At 42.2% G+C, this 19,737-nt stretch overlaps 2 protein-coding genes across 4 annotated transcripts in view; one reads left to right on the top strand and one right to left on the bottom strand.

Moving 5' to 3' along the window:
• Nucleotides 1-953: 953 nt before the first annotated feature.
• CDC26 (cell division cycle 26) lies at nt 954-9,181 on the bottom strand. 2 transcript variants are annotated; one of them, XM_046021904.1, is made up of 4 exons: nt 9,037-9,181; nt 6,750-6,859; nt 5,953-6,046; nt 954-1,384 (listed from the first exon to the last, which is right to left on the bottom strand). In XM_046021904.1, exons 2-4 carry the CDS (start codon nt 6,800-6,802, stop codon nt 1,208-1,210), a joined length of 324 nt encoding a protein of 107 aa, XP_045877860.1. In that variant the 5' UTR covers nt 6,803-6,859; nt 9,037-9,181; the 3' UTR covers nt 954-1,207. The 2 variants fall into 2 exon arrangements, with proteins under 2 accessions (XP_045877860.1, XP_045877861.1); XM_046021905.1 differs by having other exon boundaries at nt 5,953-6,074; nt 9,037-9,076.
• An 89-nt stretch (nt 9,182-9,270) lies between these two features.
• PRPF4 (pre-mRNA processing factor 4) overlaps nt 9,271-19,737 on the top strand; it is an 18,719-nt gene continuing 8,252 nt past the window's right edge. Inside the window, exons 1-8 of one of the 2 annotated variants that reach the window (XM_046021898.1) lie at nt 9,271-9,403; nt 10,070-10,247; nt 13,122-13,308; nt 16,383-16,470; nt 16,900-16,979; nt 17,146-17,239; nt 17,713-17,807; nt 19,097-19,155. In XM_046021898.1, coding sequence (XP_045877854.1) covers nt 9,377-9,403; nt 10,070-10,247; nt 13,122-13,308; nt 16,383-16,470; nt 16,900-16,979; nt 17,146-17,239; nt 17,713-17,807; nt 19,097-19,155 — 808 coding nt within the window. In that variant the 5' untranslated portion in view covers nt 9,271-9,376. Of the gene's footprint in view, nt 9,404-10,069; nt 10,248-13,121; nt 13,309-16,382; nt 16,471-16,899; nt 16,980-17,145; nt 17,240-17,712; nt 17,808-19,057; nt 19,156-19,737 lie in introns of those variants that run through there. The other variant, XM_046021899.1, reaches the window with a different exon arrangement.

Raw genomic sequence — 19,737 nt, 5'->3', positions numbered from 1 at the left:
GCCTCTCACATTCTTTTTATTTTTTTTAAGGATTTTATCCATCTTCAAAGAGAAAGGAAGAGAGCACATGAGCATGGAGAGGGGCAGAGGGAGGAGAAGCAGACTCCCCAGGACCCCGAGATCATGACCTAGCTGAAGTCAGACACTTAACTGACTGAGCCATCCAGGCGCCCCCTCCTCCACATTCTGAATACCCAGCCTTAACCTACCCCTAGAAAGATGGGGTAAAATCTTGCTAAGGGGTCTCTTTAGAACTGATGATTCTAGAGGTTCCTTCTACCACAGCTGGCAGTTCCCTATAGTTGAATTAAATGGTAAAAACAACAGAACATGATTTTTTTTTTAACTTTATTTACTTTTTTTTAGTAATCTCTACACCCAAAGTGGGCTTGGCAGTCATGACCCCGATGTCACGAGTCTCGTGCTCCTCCAACTGAGCGAGCCCGGCACCCTGGACATGATTCTAAATCATCCTCTCAATTGGCTCCTCGGGAAAAATTTTTAGTCAAGTTGGAAAAGGAAGGAAAACCAGAGTGACGCTAATTCTTTTTAGGAGCATTCCTATTATTGTGTTTCCCTCCACTGTGCCCCCCAAAATTACACTCAGACTAGCTACGACGCCATTCTGTAAACAGATTCTGGAAACCCACAGCTTGATCACATTTACACAAAATCACTAGAATCTAATCTCCACAAGGGCAGGGATCTTTGATTTTGTTCACTGATGTTACTAAGTGCCTAGAATAGTATCTGGCACATAACAGGCACTCAATAAGTACTTGCTGAACAGATGAGTTGGAAGAAAGTCAGTGACAGGGATCAAATGCAGGTGTTCCGTGCTTCAAGTCTCTCAATAAAGGTGGGAAGAGTGATGTTACCGCTCGTAGCAGTTACCTTTTAAAGTCTGAGGGTTAACAGTGCTAGGATTATGCTTCATTAAGGGTGTCGCACACTTTTCCAAAAATATATTTATTTTAAAAAACAAAAATGAGACAAGTTTTATAGAGTCAGATTTTCCGGAGACAAACTAGAGTTTCGATTTCCACTTCGAGCAAAAGTTAAGCATCAGTAATCTCATGCAGAAGTATTTCTCTGCAGGAGGAAAACATTCTGCTTGACTGCAAGCACTCAGTTCTCTAAATCTTGTTTGTACTTCTGCCATCATTCTACTCCATTCCAGGGCTCTGGCATGCAAGATAATCCGCCTCTAAAATTCGAAACTTCCAAATTGAGATGAACGATTGTTGGGTTTGGGTTGGGGTTTATAACCAATTCGATCATTAATCATTTGCTCCCTGCTCTTGGGGTCATTGCTGAGCCCAATGGCGCCTTCTCCATCACTGATTCCTACGACGTCCACTTCTTCCTTTTGTTTCTTACGGGTCTGGAAGTATAAAAATCTTAGGATTAAGGCAACATTCTCTCCATTAGCAAACCTTTATTTGGCACCTGCCAGGCACTAGGCATAGGGTGAAGGCTAGCGTTACCGCCTACAGAACAATAATGTAAAATCCTAGGTTTAAATGAATAAGCGGAAAAAAAAAAAAAAGAAAAAAATGAATAAGCGGACAAGCGGGGATACAGGGACGTAGTGAGAAAAGATAAAACCCCTACCCTCCCGGATGTCACAGTCTAACAGGGAAATAAGTAAATAGACAATGACAACATAGGGTGATCATGGTATGACAGAGGAAGGTCCATACTGTGAGAAGATACAAAGAAGAGGTAAGGAGTTGGGTGTGTCATGGTGGAGCTTCAGAGCAAGGAACTGCAATTAGAAAAACAAATAATATAGGAGAAGATGATGTTAGCTGAAACTCCTGTGGTCATCATTTCACAATATATGTATATTACACCATCATGCACTACGCCTTAAACTAAGTACACAGTGGCATATGTCAGTTATTTCTCAATAAAACTAGAAAAAAAAGATAAGTTGGCAGACGGAGGAGAGAAGGGTGTTTTGTTTTTTTTTTAAGATTTTATTTTTAAGGGGCGCCTGGGTAGCTCAGTGGTTTAAGCCGCTGTCTTCGGCTCAGGTCATGATCTCAGGGTCCTGGGATCGAGTCCCGCATCGGGCTCTCTGCTCGGCAGGGAGCCTGCTTCCCTCTCACTCTCTCTGCCTGCCTCTCTGCCTACTTGTATCTCTCTCTGTCAAATAAATAAATAAAATCTTTAAAAAAAAAAAAAAAAAAAGATTTTATTTTTAAGTAATCTCTACACTCAACAGGGGGCTTGAACCTACAACCCCGAGATCAAGAGTTGGATGCTCTACCAAATGCACCAGCCAGGCACCCAGAAAAGGGTGTTTCAGTAAAGGTATTATTCAAGAGAATAGATGGAAAGATTAAGTGACTGGTAAAGCAATAACCACCAGAAATTAAGAGTTTCACTGACACCATGAAATTAAATGTAACAGGAATACAAGATTTTGTGCTGTCTTATTAAAACACCTGAATTTCGAGGTTTTTGTTTTGTTTTCAGGTAAAAAGTTTGGCTCTTGGGGTGCCTGGGTGGCTCAGTCAGTTGAGTGTCTGACTCTTGATTTCAGTTCAGGTCATGATCTCAGGGTCATGAGATCCCGCCCTGCGTGGGGTTCCAGGAGCTCAGCCCAAAGTCTGCTTGAGATTCTTTCTCCTTCCTTCTGCTCCTCCCCCTGCTCACATACTCTCTCAGATTAATTAATTAAACCTTAAAAAAAAAAAAGGTTTGGCTCTTAAGTCACAAGTAACTGCAGAATTCACCAAGTCAATATCTGAGTTTGCTCTTTTTTTTTTTAAGATCTTGTTTTTAAGTAATCTCTACACCCAACCTGGGGCTTGAACTCACAACCTCGATATCAAGAGTTGCGCAATCCACCAACTGAGCCAGCCAGGTAGCCCTCAGTTTGATCATTTTCAAGGACAGACTAACCCTTATCCCATAACCACCAGGACCTGACTAAAAAGAGGATATTACATAATAATGTTCTCTGAGAAAGCGAACAAATATTTTATCTAGCATTCCTTAGAAGAATGGCTTGACTCCTCTAACCACTGGAATCGCCCCCATTCTTCACAACTTACTAATGAACTCAGCATTAAGTGCCTTGCCAGTCATAGTATCATACTAAGTCAAATATTACTTTATATATGTGTGTGTGTATAAAATGACCTTTCTGAGTTACTCTCTAGTGAGTCTACACTACCAGTAAGTAACATTACAAATAGCTCAGTGAAAACAGGTTAAAAGGTGAAAGATATTATCATTTTATAAGCCATGAGAAACTGAGAACGTCCAAATGGTATGAAATCATTTAAAAGGCTTCCCACCATGAACAACTGCTGACTGTTTCAGAATCCAGTCATCAAAATGTAATTAAACTAATTTCAGTAACAAATGAAATACCAGTTTCTATTGGTGTAATTTCATTTTAGTCATGGGCAAATCTATCCCTCCCTACGTTGCTCTAAAACAGGTCAGGGGCACCTGGGTGGCTCTGTGGGTTAAATCTCTGCCTTCGGCTAGGGTCATGATCCCAGGGTCCTGGGATTGAGCCCCGCATCAGGCTCTCTGCTCAGCGGGGAGTCTGCTTCCCTCTCTCTCTCTCTGCCTGCCTCTCTGCCTACTTGTGATCTCTGTGTCAAATGAATAAATAAAATTTAAAAACAAAACAGGTCAAACGCACTAGATAATTGCCTTTAGTAGACAGACTAACTCAACAGTGAGCTGATTCTGCAGAATCAAAGTTCAGCATTCCAACACTTTATGAGACTCATTACAGCTAAAGGTTAAATTGTAGTGAAAGGACACTTCAGGAGAAGGCAACCGAGGGTGCAGATGCACCAAAATTTAAGTTGAAGATAACCTAACAGTGGAAGATAACGTAAAGATAAAGTTAAATGAGCAAGGACTAGGCCACAAATGACCTTATATGCCATCCTAAGGGATCTAGACTTTACTCTCAGAGCCATTGAAGAGTTTGTCTTATTAATGGATATCATTTAATACTGTGGGATAAGCTACACTTAAAAATACACATTGAGGGGCACCTGGGTGGTTCAGTCATTAAGCATCTGCCTTCAGCTCAGGTTCGAGCCCCACATCAGACTCCCTGCTCGGCAAGAAGCCTGCTTCTCCCTCTCCTTCTCCCACTCTCCCTGTTTGTGTTCCTTTTCTCATGGTCTGTCAAATAAATCTTTTTTAAAAAATCAAAACAAATACATATTGATGGGGCACCTAGGTGGCTCAGTCTGTTAAGCATCTGCCTTCAGCTCAGGTCATGATCTCAGGGTCCTGGGATCGAGCCCCACACTGGGCTCTGCACTCAGCAGGGAGTCTAATTCTCTCCCTTCCTCTCCCTCTGCCCTACCCCCCACTTGTACTCTTTCTGTATCACTCTCAAATAAATAAATAAATATTTTAAAGAAGAATACATACTGAGCTTCTACCATGATGCAGGGACGAGCTCCTTCCCCAATGCTGGGAACTCAACAGTGAAGACGACAAACGTGATTCCTACAATCAGGTTTCCTAATGTAAATGCTACAATAAACAAATCATTGTAAATTATAATAAATGCTATAAAAATAAAAGGATAAAGTGCTTTGGGTCACCTGGCTAGCTCAGTTGGTAGAGCATGTGACTCTTGAGCTTGGAGTTGTGAGTTCAAACCCCACATTGGACATACATATTACTTAAAAAATATATACAGTAAAAATAAAGTGCTTTGAGAAACCCTAAGGAGGAACAGCATGGATGGGAATGACACCCCTAATCTGACTAGGGTCAGAAGCAGCCTCTCAGACTGAAGAAATGACATTTAAACAGACGTGAAGACGGGAAGAGGAAAGTAACATGTACAAAGGCCATGAGTGATGAACAGCTTGGGGTGTTCAAGGAAATGAAAAAAAGCCAACGTGCTTGGGGTACAGAGGCCAAGGCAAAGAATGGCAGGAGCTGAAACATACAAAATTCTGAGGAGCCAGAACATACAAAATTTTGTAGGCCACGATAAGCAGTTGAAATTTTATTCTAAGTGCAGGAAACCACTGAGTTTTAAGCAGGGAAATGACATGATCTGAAAATTTGAAAGGCTCATTCTAAAAACCTGATGTAGAATGGATTAACAAGACAAAAATGGAAGCAGGAAGATACTGAGAATGCAACTGAAATTTCAGAGAGGTGATGGTTACTTGCACTAAGGTAGTAACGTGGAGGTGCACAGGGTGAACCCAAAGGGTAAGGAAAAGGAAGAACTCAAGAGTGACTCCTAGGTTTCTGGCTTGAGCAGCTGCAGATACTGACACAGGGAACACCTGAAACTGGCTTGAGGAAGAAATCAAGAGGTCTTTTATTTTAACATGTTAAGTGCAGGAGACTGAACAGTGACTCCAAAGCTCTCAGGATCTAATTCCTGAACCTCTGAACATTGCCTTATATGGAAAACGGTCTTTGCAAATGGGATAAGGATCTTGAGATGGAGACATTAGCCAGGATTATGTGGGTGGGCCCTAAATGCCATTCCATGTATCCTTGTAAAAGAAGACAATGGGAGATTTCACAGACACAACAAGAGAAAGCAATGTGATCTGGGATGCAGAGATTGGAAAGATGTGGCCACAAGTCCAGGAATGCCAGTGGCCACCAGAAGCTGAAAAGAGTCAAGGAACAGCTTCTTCTCTACAGTCTCTGGAGGGCACGTGGTCCTGCTGACACCTTGATTTGAGACCAGTGATACTGATTTCAGATTTCTGACCTACAGAATGGTAAAGGAATAAATTTGTTGTTTTAAACCACCAAGTTTGTGGTAATTCGTTATGGCAAGCCACAGGAAACTGACACATTAAGTTTGAAACCCTGTCCAGCAACCACATAGAGGTTTCAATAAGGTGTTGGTAAAAGGGTCTGGATTTCAAAAGTTAAAGTTATTGTTTTAAATATCCTTAAGGATTTGGAAAGTTGTACTCTTACCTCCAGGTCCTTTCGAATGCTCTCAAACTCCTCAATGTCATCAAGCTTCAGCTCCAGGCGGGTTGGTTTTCGCCGCAGCATACTGAGATCAACGCTAAAGGCCAGACCCAGAGAACTATCAGCTGTTAGAAATAGCAGAGGAGGAAAAACTGGAGGTGATAAAGCTTGGCTACAAATACAAGATCAATCTGTCAGCATACATGCTAAAGGAATGGTGATACAAAAGACTCATTTGGGCTCACACATCGACTTCTAAGTCATTAGATGAGTGATTATTACATGATGGAGATCCATAACTCTGCAATTCAAAAAAAAAAAGTCTTCAAGAAAAAAAAGAGCAAGCTACCTATAAAAAAGAGAATTCGGGGCACCTGGGTGGCTCAGTGGGTTAAAGCCTCTGCCTTCAGCTCAGGTCATGATCCCAGGATCCTGGGATCAAGGCCCACATCGGGCTGTCTGCTCAACAGGGAGCCTGCTTCCTCCTCTCTCTCCCTGCCTGCCTCTCTGACTAGTTGCAATCTCTGTCTATCAAATAAATAAATAAAATCTTAAAAAAAAAAAGAGAGAGAATTCTAGGCAACAATCACTTTAATCTTAGATTCCAATCACATCCAAAGAATTATTCTAGTTCAGAGAATAAAGTTAAAATAACACATCTTAATTCAGTATAATTACTGGGAGAGTACATACGCCAATAAATGAGATCAACTCTGCATGAGAACTGTGACAGATCTGTGGTCACTCCTGAATCCTTAAAATCAGCTTACTAAATCTCATGAAAACTCCCTATAACTCACCAATTCACAGAGTTATCCTCAGGGTCTAAACAGGTCCTAAATGGAAAGGTCATTCATTAAACAAACACTTCTTGTGCTCCTGCTCCAGAGTTAAAAGGCATAGTCACAGCCTGTGGGGAAAACAAACACGTAAACAGAAAATTGCAACACACTCTAATAAGGACTCAGATGGAGGACAAGGCAATGAATGGCATCACACAGGCACCCAATCCAGTCTGGGTGGTGTGTGGGGTAGACAGGGACATGGAAGATTTCCTGGAGGAGATCTCTTAGCTGACTTGTGAAGGGCAGGCAGAGAAAGGCAAGAAAGAGAGAGAGAACAAATAGACAAAGAGGCTCAAAAAAAACAATCCTGAGGCTGAAAGCCCAAGATAATGCTTATGCTAACAAGAACCAATTTTTTTTTAAAGATGATGAAACTCACCACGTCAGTTTAATACCTGTTAATGGCATCATCTTTATATTTTCCATAACACCCAGCAGAGTACATGTGTTGGTGAATAAACTGAGACACCCAAATAAAGTGAAATGAACTTTTCTTGAGCACCGTGCAACACTTTCCCATTCCTATTCTTTACATTTTTATTTGAACACAGGGACCCTGTGCTGCTGGCAAAATTACCTCTATTTTATAAATGAAGTTGAAGCTCTTCAGTTCGGTTAATAAATATCAGCCTCCTGTACAACTTACACACAGGTCTAGGTGGTGAGGATTAAATGAGAATGATGTAAATGAAAGCTCCTTTAAAGTACGTCCAGCTATAGGGGTGCCAGGCTGGCTCAGTCAATAGTGCATCAGACTCCTGATCTCAGGGTCATGAGTTCAAGCCCCACACTGGGCATGGAGCCTACTTAGGAAAAAAAAAAGGCGGGGGGGGGTGCCTGGGTGGCTCAATCGGTTGGGTACCTGCCTTTGGCTCAGGTCATGATCCCCAAGTCCTGGAATCCAGTCCCCTCCCCTGGCTCGTGGGCACATGCACACATCCTCTCTTTTATTTAAATAAATAAAATATTTTTTAAAAAGTATGTATGGGTATAAATTATTATTAGATCTTTCTAGGATGTAGCTAAAGACTACAAAGTATACAAAGAAAGAAATGTATCCTTCTATGAAGCTTGGAACAGAACAGGTGATGTTCTCAACACTGGCACATTACATTTCATATTGTTTTATATAGTTTCAGAGAGTATCTTAGGGCACCTGGCTGGCTCAGTCGGTGGAGCATGGGACTCTTCATTTTCAGGTTGTGAGTTTGAGCCCAAGGTTGGGTGTAGAATTACTTAAAAATAAAATCTTAAAAAAAGACAAAACTAAAATAAATAAATAAATAAATCAGAAACGATCTTAAATCCAATGTAAACAAATGGTAGAGTAAGCCAAAATTCCAAGGGAGAGTAAGGAAGTAAAGAATATTTAAAAGAGAAAAGCCCTGCTCTACATTTTCTTACATTTTCGTCCCTTTTCTGCAAACTGTGTAAAGCTCGCCACTGGGAGGCAGTACAGAGTAAAGGGCAAAGGTGCTCCCTCAAGAGGCAAAGGGCAGAGGACAGATTCTAATCCCACAAGCCACTGATCTTGGACAGTCAGTTTCATCTTTCACTAGACTTTAGTCTCCTTCTGTTCTGTACTCTGTCGTATAGACTGAACGAGGCAAGGCACTGTAAGTTCCTGGAACATAAATGGCATTTAATAAACGCCCAATAAATAATAGCTATTATTATCTTAATTGTCCTTGCAGAGGTTTGGGGAGGGGGCTCTGCCCAGCTCGAGGAACACCAATATTTTGAGCGTCTCCACCCCCGACACGAGGGCAAAGCCCTGGTCTTGTTCATCTCCGCTGCCCCAGTCCCCAGCGGAACACAGGGCCACGCAGAGTTGGGGGTGTGCCCTTGACGCCCTCACAGGCATCCTCTCCCTATGAGTCAGATACAAAGACCGGGCTGAAGACAGACAACAGCAGGCCGTGGCTCCTCCCCGGATCTTTACTTTATTTCTGCGCTAGAGGGCTCTTCGAGCTTAATCTGCCGCCACTGCCCAAATCCACCAAAAATTCCCCCAGCTCAGAGGAAGGGCCTGGTAAAACTTCCCGACAGCGGAGGAGAACAGCACTCCCTCCGCAGCTCCAGAGTGGCACTCCCGGGTCCAGAGCGAGGGTTTCCATGGCCTCATGGCCCTCCGCTCCAAGAGGACGGAAGCCTCTCGGAAAGCCAGGGGCGACGTCAGGGCTGAAAAGCCCTCCATTCGCTCCGGAGTTCAGCACCGAGCCGCGGGACTCAACGAACCTACCTCTTTTCAAGCCGGCTCAGACTCTTCCCGGAACCCCGGCGCCCACCGCGAATCTTCTGCGAAGCGAACTGGACTACACTTCCCAGACTGCTTTGAGCCTCTCCCCGGCAGAACCTCGTCTGCGCGTGCTTTTCTCAGAGACTCTATGGTTCACGTTACTCTTTGCGCCACGACGCTTCCGTACTACAACTCCCATCATGCTCCACGCCTCCCGCGACGCTGCGTCTGCCCTCGGCCCACTTCCGATCCTTGACGTACTTCCGCTTTGTTGGGCGCGCGGTGGAAGGTCTGAAACGTAGAGCTCGGCTTTTGCTGTGGTTTCGCGGCTCGGGAGCTCAGTATGGCTACCTCACGAGCTTCTTCCACGGTACGGATCTCAGCTCACTCTGGCGAGGAACACGGAGGGGCCTGGGGGCGGGAGGAGCGGTTCTGTGAGAAGGGGCTGCTTGGGAACGGGCTAAGGTGGTGGAGGACTGAGGTGAAGGGCTGCGAGACTTGGTCCTTAGAGGAGCAGCGTTTGATCACTAAGTGCGTTCCGGTGTTTTAGTTCATTTGCACCTCTCACTACAGCCCCGAACTGTAAATACCTCTTCCAGCTGGTCCAAAAACGGAGCTCTGGAAGGGAGTAGTGTCTCGGCTCAGATTTATGTGTACGTCACATTTCTTAATTGTAGTAAGACTTCCTAACTTCATATATATTGTCCTACGGTCCTTGATATTTCTCCTGTGATGAGCAGTAGCCTTGGAAGTTTCGTAAAACCCAAGAGGAGATTGCAACGGAATGATGTAACTATGTTCCAAAGCAAATCTGTGATAGAAAAATTACCAAGAGTAATTAACTAGTTTTATTAACTTCTTCCTATCTGCAAAACCTAAGTAATTGAGAGACACCCCCATCCCGGCTGCCCCCAGCATGAAGATATCTTAACCGGTGACCAACTTGTTCTTTCCTTTGAGGCGCTCCATCCTTCAGCGGAGCCTAATAAATGACTGAGATTAAGGCTCAGGTTAATCCATGTCTTTGATTTATCAGGCAACCAAAACTAAGGCACCTGATGACTTAGTTGCTCCTGTTGTGAAGAAACCACACATCTATTATGGGAGTTTGGAAGAGAAGGAGAGGGAGCGTCTGGCCAAAGGAGAGTCTGGGATTTTGGGAAAAGAAGGACTTAAAGCTGGAATTGAAGCAGGGAATATTAACATAACCTCTGGTAAGATGCAAATTGTGAGTCTCTTTATCTTTGTATCATAGTCAGAAATTTCAGTTAGACCTGGATCTGTGTAAGGCCATCCTTTGCCTACCCTGGTCAGTATCATCCAAAGAGCCTGTCTCTTGAGACCTTTTATACAGTTTTTCTTCCACTGAGTCATTAGTAATCTTATCAGGAATTAATCAGTGTGTGTTTGGATTCAAATTTATCCCATTTGTCTTCTGAAGATCTAGTAAAGTTTTGGCATTGGTTTGGAGCAACTCTGGTTTGTAACATTTTTTTCCTTTTTAGTTTCCCAATTTTTAAGTGAAAGATCTGTTTTAAATCATAAATGTAATATTTTTTTAAACATTTTTAAAAATTTATTGGACAGAGAGAGAGACGTCACAAGTAGGCAGAGAGGCAGGCAGAGGGGGGGAGGGAAGCAGGCTCCCCGCAGAGCGGAGAGCCCGATGCGGGGCTCGATCCCAGGACACTGAGATCATGACCCAAGCCAAAGGCAGAGGCTTAACCCACTGAGCCACCCAGGCGCTCCAAAAGTAATATTTTTATTTTAAAAGAAATCAAAGTGTTAGGGTGCCTGGGTGGCTCAGTCAGTTAAGTGTCTGTCTTTGTCTCAGGTCATAATCTTGGGGCCCTGGGATCAAGCCCCACATTTGGCTCTGCTCAGCTGGAGTCTGCTTCTCTCTCTCACTCCTGTGCACATGCCTGCTCTCTTTTGCTCTCTCTCAAATAGATAAATAAATCTTAAAAAATCAAAGTGTAGTAATGTGTAAAGTAGAAAATCCTGTAAATTTTATTGGCTCTATATCTTTCTGATAACTTAATAAAGCTGTAAAAAATAATTTTTTTTCACAAATGAAACATATACAAGTTGCTTTGTAACTTGCGTTTTTCACGGATACTGTTGAGGTTAGCTTTCCACGTCAGTAACTAATGGTCCTCTATATCTTTATTTATATAGAGAGTGCACAGGCATCCCAAGCAAGCTTCATGCTCACCTGGGAGCCCAATGTGAGGCTCAGTCTTATGACCTGAGATCGTCTCTAAAGTTGTAAATGTTTGTCATAAGAAATTCACAAACAGTACAGAGAGTCGAAAATGAATAGACTTCTCTACAGAAAGGACTTCTCTTAAGTTTCTCATTGATCCTCCCACACATTTTCTTTTCTATATAGATGCACTTTAATGACTTTTAACTCTTTAAACTGTTTTAGGCTGTATCACCACTGTAATTCTCACTTTTTCATCAAAATCCTTGTATTCGGGGGTGCTTGGGTGGCTCAGTCTGTTAAGCATCTGATTCTTGATCTCAGATCAGGTCTTTATCTCAGGATTGTGAGTTCACCTTCACTTTTGGCTCTTCACTGGGTGTGGAGCTTACTTTAAAAAAAAAAACCACGTATTCAGTGTGGGTTTTAAAACTAACTGCTAGATTGTTCAAAAAGCCTATATAGTCAAGACATGGATGGAACTGGAGAGGATTATGTAATTGAAATAAGTCAAGCAGAGAAAGAAAATTATTATATGGTTTCACTCATATGTGAAACATAAGGAATAGCCCAGAGGACCACAGGGGAAGGGAGGAAAAACTGAATGGGAAGAAATCAGAGAGGGAGACAAACCATGAGAGACTCTGGGAAATAAATTGAGGGTTATAGAAGGAAGGGGGGACAGGGGATGGGGTAACCAGGTGATGGGTATTAAAGAGAGCAGGTGTTGTGATGAGCACTGGATGTTATACGCAACTAATGAATCGTTGAACACTGCACCAAAAGTAATAATGTACTATATGTTGGCTAACTGAACATTTAAAAAAAAGCCTATAGTAAAGGGATAGCATTTTCATGGTAGTTTATTAATTATATTTGTAGATGTCCCCAGATTGGGACTTCTTTAGAGAATAGCTTTGGCAAGTGTTAAAATAATATGTCTATTTTATCTTCTGGATAGGAGGTCATTTGCTGAAGGTGCTTCGTACTCTTACTTTCTCATCTTAGTTATGTGTGTTGTTTTTTTTTTTAAAGAATTTATTTATTTGACAGAGAGATCACAAGTAGGCAGAGAGGCAGGCAGAGAGAGAGGGGGAAGCAGGCTCCCCGCTGAGCAGAGAGCCGGATGCGGGACTCGGTCCCAGGACCCTGAGACCATGACCCGAGCCGAAGGCAGAGGCCCAAACTACTGAGCCACCCAGGCGCCCCTCATCTTAGTTATGTGTGTACATAGGTGTAAGGTTGTCAAAATAAGATGATACGAGGGGTGCCTGCATGACTCAGTCAGTTAAGCATCTGACTCTTGATTTTGGCTCAGATCATGATCTCAGGGTCATGGGATCTGAGCCCTGTACTGGCTCTCTGCTCAGTGGAGAGTCTGCATCTCCCTCTCCCTCTGCTCTTCCCCGCACTTATGCACATGCTTTCTCAAATAAAATCTTTTTCTTTTTTTAAGATTTAATTTATGTATTTTACAGAGACACAGCGAGAGAGAGACACAAGCAGTGGGAGAGGGAGAGGCAGGCCTCCCGCCAAGCAGGGAGCCCGATGCGGGGCTTGATCCCAGGACCCCGGGATCATGACCTGAGCTGAAAGCAGACCCTTAACAACTGAGCCACCCAGGCGCCCCGCAAATAAATAAAATCTTTAAAATTAAAAAAAAAAAAAGTAAGATGACTTGAGCTGTTTTCCTTCCTTTTAAAGCTGTGTCATTTAGTTTTTTGTGTTTGGCACAATTTAAGAACCTGAGAATCAGTAAACTATGAAGTATATAATCGACTAGTTCTTAGAGAATATACAGACTGCAATTGTAAGAAATTATTTTTCCCCCATTTGAAGAAGATCTCGTGATTATGCTGATAATTGCCTGTTCTTTTTATAGGAGAGGTGTTTGAAATTGAAGAGCACATCAGTGAACGACAGGCCGAAGTGTTAGCCGAGTTTGAGAGAAGAAAGCGAGCCCGGCAAATCAATGTTTCCACTGATGACTCAGAGGTCAAGGCTTGCCTTAGGGCCTTGGGGGAGCCCATAACGCTTTTTGGAGAGGGTCCTGCTGAAAGAAGAGAAAGGTGCCCTTTCTAAATTTATGCTCTCTTTTTTAATCACAAGGTTCTACTTTCAAATTTTAGTTGATACTGTAGCTAAAACTTTAATAGATGTCTCAAATAATGTTAATACCACATCTTACTAAGTTGTTTTATATAGTTTAGCTCATAATCTGAGTAAGCCAATTTTTTATTCTGCTACTAATTTTTCTTTATAAACTGTGAATAAGTTGTTAACATGCAACCCCCCACCCCCACAATATGGAATTGTGTGTTGAGTAAATATTTGTTGTCGAACTTTGAAAATATAGACAATGCGCACGTTCCCCTTGTCAGTGTGGTAAAACATAACGATAAGTATTGGGGGGTGGTTTTTGAAAAGGGGCACTTTCCTCTGATGATACTCTTGTGATTTTATGGTTTTGGAGTCTCTTAGTGACAGGCTAGTCATCTGCGTGATAAGGACCTCCTTTGTCTCTCTGTCCACTGTCCCATCTCTCCCTTTCATCGTTTTTTTCTTTATTTGTGTAGTCTGCACATTTAATCACTGTAAAACCTCTACTGTATCTCATGTCCATTAAATAGAACCAGTAATGCTGGGCTTGTTTAAATTACAAGGAAAAAAAAAACAACCACTGTGTATCAACCCAGTATCTTACAAATCCAGCCTGGCTGGCCACAAGGGTGGGGAGGGTAGGGGAGGCGGAGGCTCCCCTGGGCAAGTGGCTGGGTGGCAGGAAGAGCTAAAGGACAGAAAGAAAAGGACAGATGGGAGGGGACTGGTTGTCCTTAGGGGAGGGGTGCAAAAGGTCCTCCAGAAGAGTGGAACATGGGGAGTGGACAGGTCGGTGCTTTCTCCACCAGTGCTCAGTGTTGGAGGAGGCGCTGTGTGCCACCGTCTGCCTACCGCTGGCATTTGGAGAATAGTGACCCATGAGCCCCGGACGTGACGAGCCCCTCGGATTCATGGATGACAGTCTGCTCCTGCCGCCATGGTCTCCTTTTCCTTGAGGCTCATCTACTCCTCAGTGCACTGACTCTCTTCGGGCCTTCTCCCTCATTTACTCTTCGCCCTGCTGCCAACTGACGGACCACTGCCACATGAAGATTACTCTTTACTAAGGTCACTGACTCATCTTTAATAAGAATGGCCCTGTCAGCCGCTCCCTCCTTGAAAACACTCCCTTTCATAAAACCAAATCTTAATTTCCCTCCTGTTTCTCTGGCTAATTCTTCTAAGCCCCCTTTTTCCTCTGCCTAACCTTTACATAAATCGCAATTCTTCCCCATATTTTGCCCTCACCCTGGGCAATCAGATCCACTCCCGTGGCATCATTTAGTGTGTATATTCTGATGATTCACAGATCTCTGTAGCCTAGATATTCTGTAGGTACTTCAAACTGGACATGTCTAGGTTGAACCCATTTGTTTCCCACCCTTCTCCTATTCTTGCAAATAACACTACCATTCACAGATTTTTGGTTGCTTCACGTCCTTTGAAATCCATCAGCAAACTCTATTTCTAGATTTATACCGAAAGGTACCTCCAGTGTGTCCTCTTTTCTTTACCTTCATTGCTTTCACACCTAGATCATTGCAATAGCCCCAAACATGTTGTGTTAATTGTTTACTTAAATCCATCAGTGTCTTCTTCTTAAACATAGAATAAAAAAGCTGTTGATCATGCTCTTCAACCTCTTATGCCATTCTTTCCCAGTTTACTAAACTTAGAACCCTTAAGGGTCCTCCTGAATAGTCAAACTCTTTTTCTGTTTTTCCCTCTTAATTTTTTTCTCTTTTTGTTCCCCTCTCTTGCCTTTTAAAGCCTTTTTATTCTTTTGGTTTTAGCTTAAATACCACCCTGTCAAAGAAGAATTTTTTATCATCTGACCCTTTATAACGTAGGCCCCTTCATTATTGTCTGTCATGGTATGTTACTTTCTTAATAGCATTTTCAAAGGGTATGCTTTTATTGTTCTTTATCGTTTGTCTTCCAGCCAACAGCAAAGTCTGTCTTATTGTGACTTTAGGTAAACGTCTTGAGTCCCTCCTGCCACTGTCTTAATTCAGTCCACCAATAAGAGTCAGAGGATCCTAAATAGTAGGTTCATTTCCCTGCTTATATTATTCCCTCTTCAGCCCGTTCTCTCTACTTTCCCAGGAAATCTTTCTCAAATGTAAAATCGTCCTTACTAGGCATAAGGAGCTCTTTATGACCTGGCCCCGACTTACATTTGCAGTCCTCTCTCACACCAGCCCTTCTCTGGCACTCCATGCCCCAGCCGTACTGAAATATTTGTGGTTCCAAGCTCACCACTGTTTTCTTACCTTCAGACCTTTGCATTTGTTGAACCTTCTGCTTCAGCTGTCCTTCTCCATTCTTGACCTATTGACCTTACTATTTGAGGACTCAGTTTACGAAACACCTCCTCTGTGAAACCTTCCCTGGTCCTCTGCAAGCCTAGGTTAGGTATTTCTTTTATGTTCCTCCTTAGCACCCAGGACATACCACTGTTGTAATACTTAGTATAGTGTATTGTGGTTCCCTGGCACTTTCCACCCACCTTCTCTGCCACCCCTCTCCCCTCTGCCAGGATTATGCTACTTGGAATCAAGAACTGCTTCTTAGTCATTTTTGTACACTTAGCACCTCAGTCATATCTGGCACATTGTGGCACTGAACAAAGATTGACTGTCTTCGTAGACCAAATGGTAGCAATATTGGGGCTAGTTGACTTTAAATTGAATAGGGTAATTGCTTACAGTTCAGATTAGGGAATCTTCAAATAAAGAAGACTCAGTGAACGAAATCACATTGGAGTTATGCCTGGCTGGCTCAGTCAGAAGAGTGTATGACTCTTAATCTTAGGGTTGTGAGTTTAAGCCTCACACTGAGTGTACAGGTTACAGAAAAGGAAAGGAGAAAAGAAAGGAATTTAAAAAAAGAAATCACACTGGAAGTTGAGGCATGACAACTTGACTCTTAAAGAAGGTTGTTTGGCACTTAAATGGTGAGAGAATAGGGCAGTCTTTCTCCTTTTGACACACTTCACAGTCTCATCTCAACTCCATTTAAATTCTAATCTTTTTTGTTATAGGTTGAGAAATATCCTCTCAGTTGTTGGTACTGATGCCTTAAAAAAGACCAAAAAAGATGATGAGAAATCTAAGAAGTCCAAAGAAGAGGTAAAATATGTCTTTGGCTTCACAGTACAAAAGTGAAGGAAATGAGGGATTAGTTCTCTCATTTTCTCTTGTCATGGTTTGCTTTGCTAGGGGGAAGGGAATGTGTCTGAGGATTCCACCAATTAGGAATAGCTATTGGCAATTGTTTGTGGTTCCTGTGTAGGTGTAAGTGAAGGTAGGTATAAGTGGGTTTCCCATTCAGGAAAAAAAAAACATAGCATTCCTGGTAAAACTTTTAACAAGGAACGGGAAGTAATCTAATAAGAGTTCGTAAACACACAGTAGAAAGCACATGTGCCTGATTTCATCCTATTACTGAACTAATTCACCTTTTTTGTGGGCAGTTACAGTAGAAATAGAGAATTGACAGCCATGAGATGGGCAGGAATGCTTCAGACTTAACATTTCTGCTCTTAATTTCACTTTCAGTATCAGCAAACATGGTACCATGAAGGACCAAACAGCCTGAAGGTTGCTAGACTGTGGATTGCTAATTATTCACTGCCCAGGTAAAGAGAGCCTCTAGAAGGAGAAAGAAGCATATTTTTTCTTGTTTTCTCTCAAGGACTGAGGATCTGTTAGAAAGACTGTGGTTACATGAAAATTGAGTGGTAGGGATACTCGTGTGGAGCCTTTTTTCAACCTGTTCGCTCACGGTAATCATCTGTGCCACAGGGCAATGAAACGCTTAGAAGAGGCCCGTCTCCATAAAGAGATTCCTGAGACAACCAGGACCTCCCAGATGCAAGAGCTGCACAAATCTCTCCGGGTAAGAGGCTCTCAGTGATTGTCCAGTGTAGTAAGGGCTCTTAAATACTCATTAGATGGCCTACTGTGGCCTACTGCATGAAGGTAAAGGCAGCTATGATTATGCCGCCCTCCTTACACGTGCTGTTTGGGAGGAGCCATCAGTTAGGGTGGCAGGAACCTACTGTGGCTGGTACTCAGTGGAGGCCTATGGTTCTGCTTTTTAATTCACTTCTAATATGTCAAAGCTGTGCTTTAGCTCTTTCCCTGGCTTTCCTTTGTACGCTGAGTTGACAGTGAAAGTAATGATACTACTAGTGTAAGAGACAGCATGCTGGAGTTCCATCCATGAACATAAGTGTCTCAACAACAAGAGACGTATAGAAGAATCTTGGGGAGTGGGCTAAAACTAGAAAATTGGGTGTTCTTATTGTGGAAAAGCCAAGACACTTTGGGGTTAGCCTATTAATGTTACCATTTGTCCTTTTTTTTAAGTCTTTGAATAATTTCTGCAGTCAGATTGGGGATGATCGACCTATCTCCTACTGCCACTTTAGTCCGAATTCCAAAATGCTGGCCACAGCTTGTTGGTAAGTCCTGTTTTTACAATGATATTTTTCCTAAGTGGAGGACAGATTCAGGGAAAAAATAAAAAATAAAACAGCCTTTGTCTTAGATGTTCGTTTCTGTCCTTACCTCTGCTGCTCATGATCGCACCAAACTAGAGACACCAGTTCTCACCCGTTACATTACACAAGATAATCTGCACTTTGCAGTTCTTTCTGTTCACAAGGGACCCCAGAGATCCATGACATGCTGGTCATGTTCTGGACGCTAGCATTTTGGAGCAGATACATAGTTTATTGACTGACAGGTTTCCACACCTCAATATAGCTTTTCTTTTTTAGTTAGGTAACCCAAGCAAGATACTCTGTAAGCGTAAAGCAGGGTGAGATGATGTTGTGAACCATTTTGCCTTAATAGTGTGTGGTATGTGGTAAGGACTCAGTGAACATGAATTACTGTTTTTATCTTTCCTAGTTTGCCACTACGTATGCAGAAAGCTCTTAGGATGTGATAACTTTGTTGTTTCGCTCTATTTAGTTACTTTTGTGGAACATGGCCATCTAGTGAGAAGGGAAGCTTCCTTATGTTGTTTGCACAGGAACTACTTGACAGGGTAGAAAATGAGATTGGTTCAGGAGAAAGCCAAGGACCTACTCACATCCCTCTATCTCTCCAAGCTTCAGCTACCTTCATTATAAGTAGAAATGGTTGTTCATACATTATGTACCTCACAGGCCTACTATAAGAATCATTTGAGGTGTTAGATATAAAAGTAATTTGTTGGAAATTTTCTGAAATAAAAAGTCTTCTAAAAAAAACTTTTAAGTACTTCGTAAGCAACAAGATACTATTCTTATTTAAGGATCATTATTAATATTATTCTTTCATTATTAATCATTATTAATATTATTAATTCATTATTTATTATCATTATTAATTAATAATGATATCATTATTAATATTATCATTTTTAATATTATCATTATTAATTATTATTATCATTATCGTTATTAATATTATTCTTAGATACTTTAATTCATCCTACCTTCCTTCACTAATCAATCCAAATGTTAGGGAGCATAGCAACTTGTACTATATTAACTCTAGTCCTGTAGAGGCATCTGGTTGCATGAGATACGGATGCAGCTTTCTTCTATAAACCGTCAAATCATAAGCCTTTAGTTTTTCTTTTCTGTGTACCACTGTGAAGTTTATTGGGGGAGAGAAGAGCTTGTCCTTTAGGAATGTTACCAAGGTACCTTTTCCTTCCCAGACCAACCCTGGCTGAGATGCTTTCCTTTATATTTGATAGGAGTGGGCTTTGCAAGCTCTGGTCTGTTCCCGAATGCAACCTCCTTCACACTCTTCGAGGTGAGTTAGAATTTTGTTTAAACCTCACTTGTAGGCACCTGGGTGGCTCACGTGGTTAAACGATTGCTTTTGGCTCAGGTCATGATCCCAGAGTCCTGGGATTGAGTCCCACATCAGGCTCCCTGCTCCATGGGGAGTCTGCTTCTCCCTCTGACCTTCTCCCCTCTCATGCTCTCTCTCAAATAAATAAAACTTTTAAAAAGATTAATAAATAAACCTCACTGGTGGGCAATCCTGTCGGGAACCGTCTCACTCTTGAGAGCTTTTTCTGTATCTTCACTTAATAAATTTCTGTTACTTTACTCCATCAGTACATACATACATACATACATACATACATAATCAGTCAATCTCACTCTTCTTCCCAGTGTGAACCCTGTCAAACAGCAAAACTCTACCATCCTGCCTGCCTGACACTCAGACCCAGTATGCTCAGATTTTTTTTTTTTTTTTAAGATTTATTTGAGGGAGAGAGAGAGAGCACAAGCAGGGTGAAGGGCAGAGGGAGAAGCAGACTCCCTGATAGGCAGGGAGCCCGATGGCCGACTTGATCCCTGGACCCTGGGATCATGACCTGAGCCA

Source organism: Meles meles, chromosome 11, assembly GCF_922984935.1.
Source record: "Meles meles chromosome 11, mMelMel3.1 paternal haplotype, whole genome shotgun sequence".
Lineage (NCBI taxonomy): Eukaryota > Metazoa > Chordata > Mammalia > Carnivora > Mustelidae > Meles > Meles meles.
This window is presented reverse-complemented; position numbering and strand designations above follow the sequence as displayed.

What these genes read in the sequence shown, in the direction of transcription:
- CDC26 (XM_046021904.1), bottom strand. Translation starts at nt 6,802, where the DNA reads ATGACCTTTCCATTTAGGACCTGTTTAGACCCTGAGGATAACTCTGTG. An exon ending in GAGGATAACTCTGTGAATTG is followed by an intron (nt 6,047 to 6,749) that starts GTGAGTTATAGG and finishes TCTGGCCTTTAG; the next exon opens with CGTTGATCTCAGTATGCTGC. An exon ending in GCATTCGAAAGGACCTGGAG is followed by an intron (nt 1,385 to 5,952) that starts GTAAGAGTACAA and finishes TTATACTTCCAG; the next exon opens with ACCCGTAAGAAACAAAAGGA.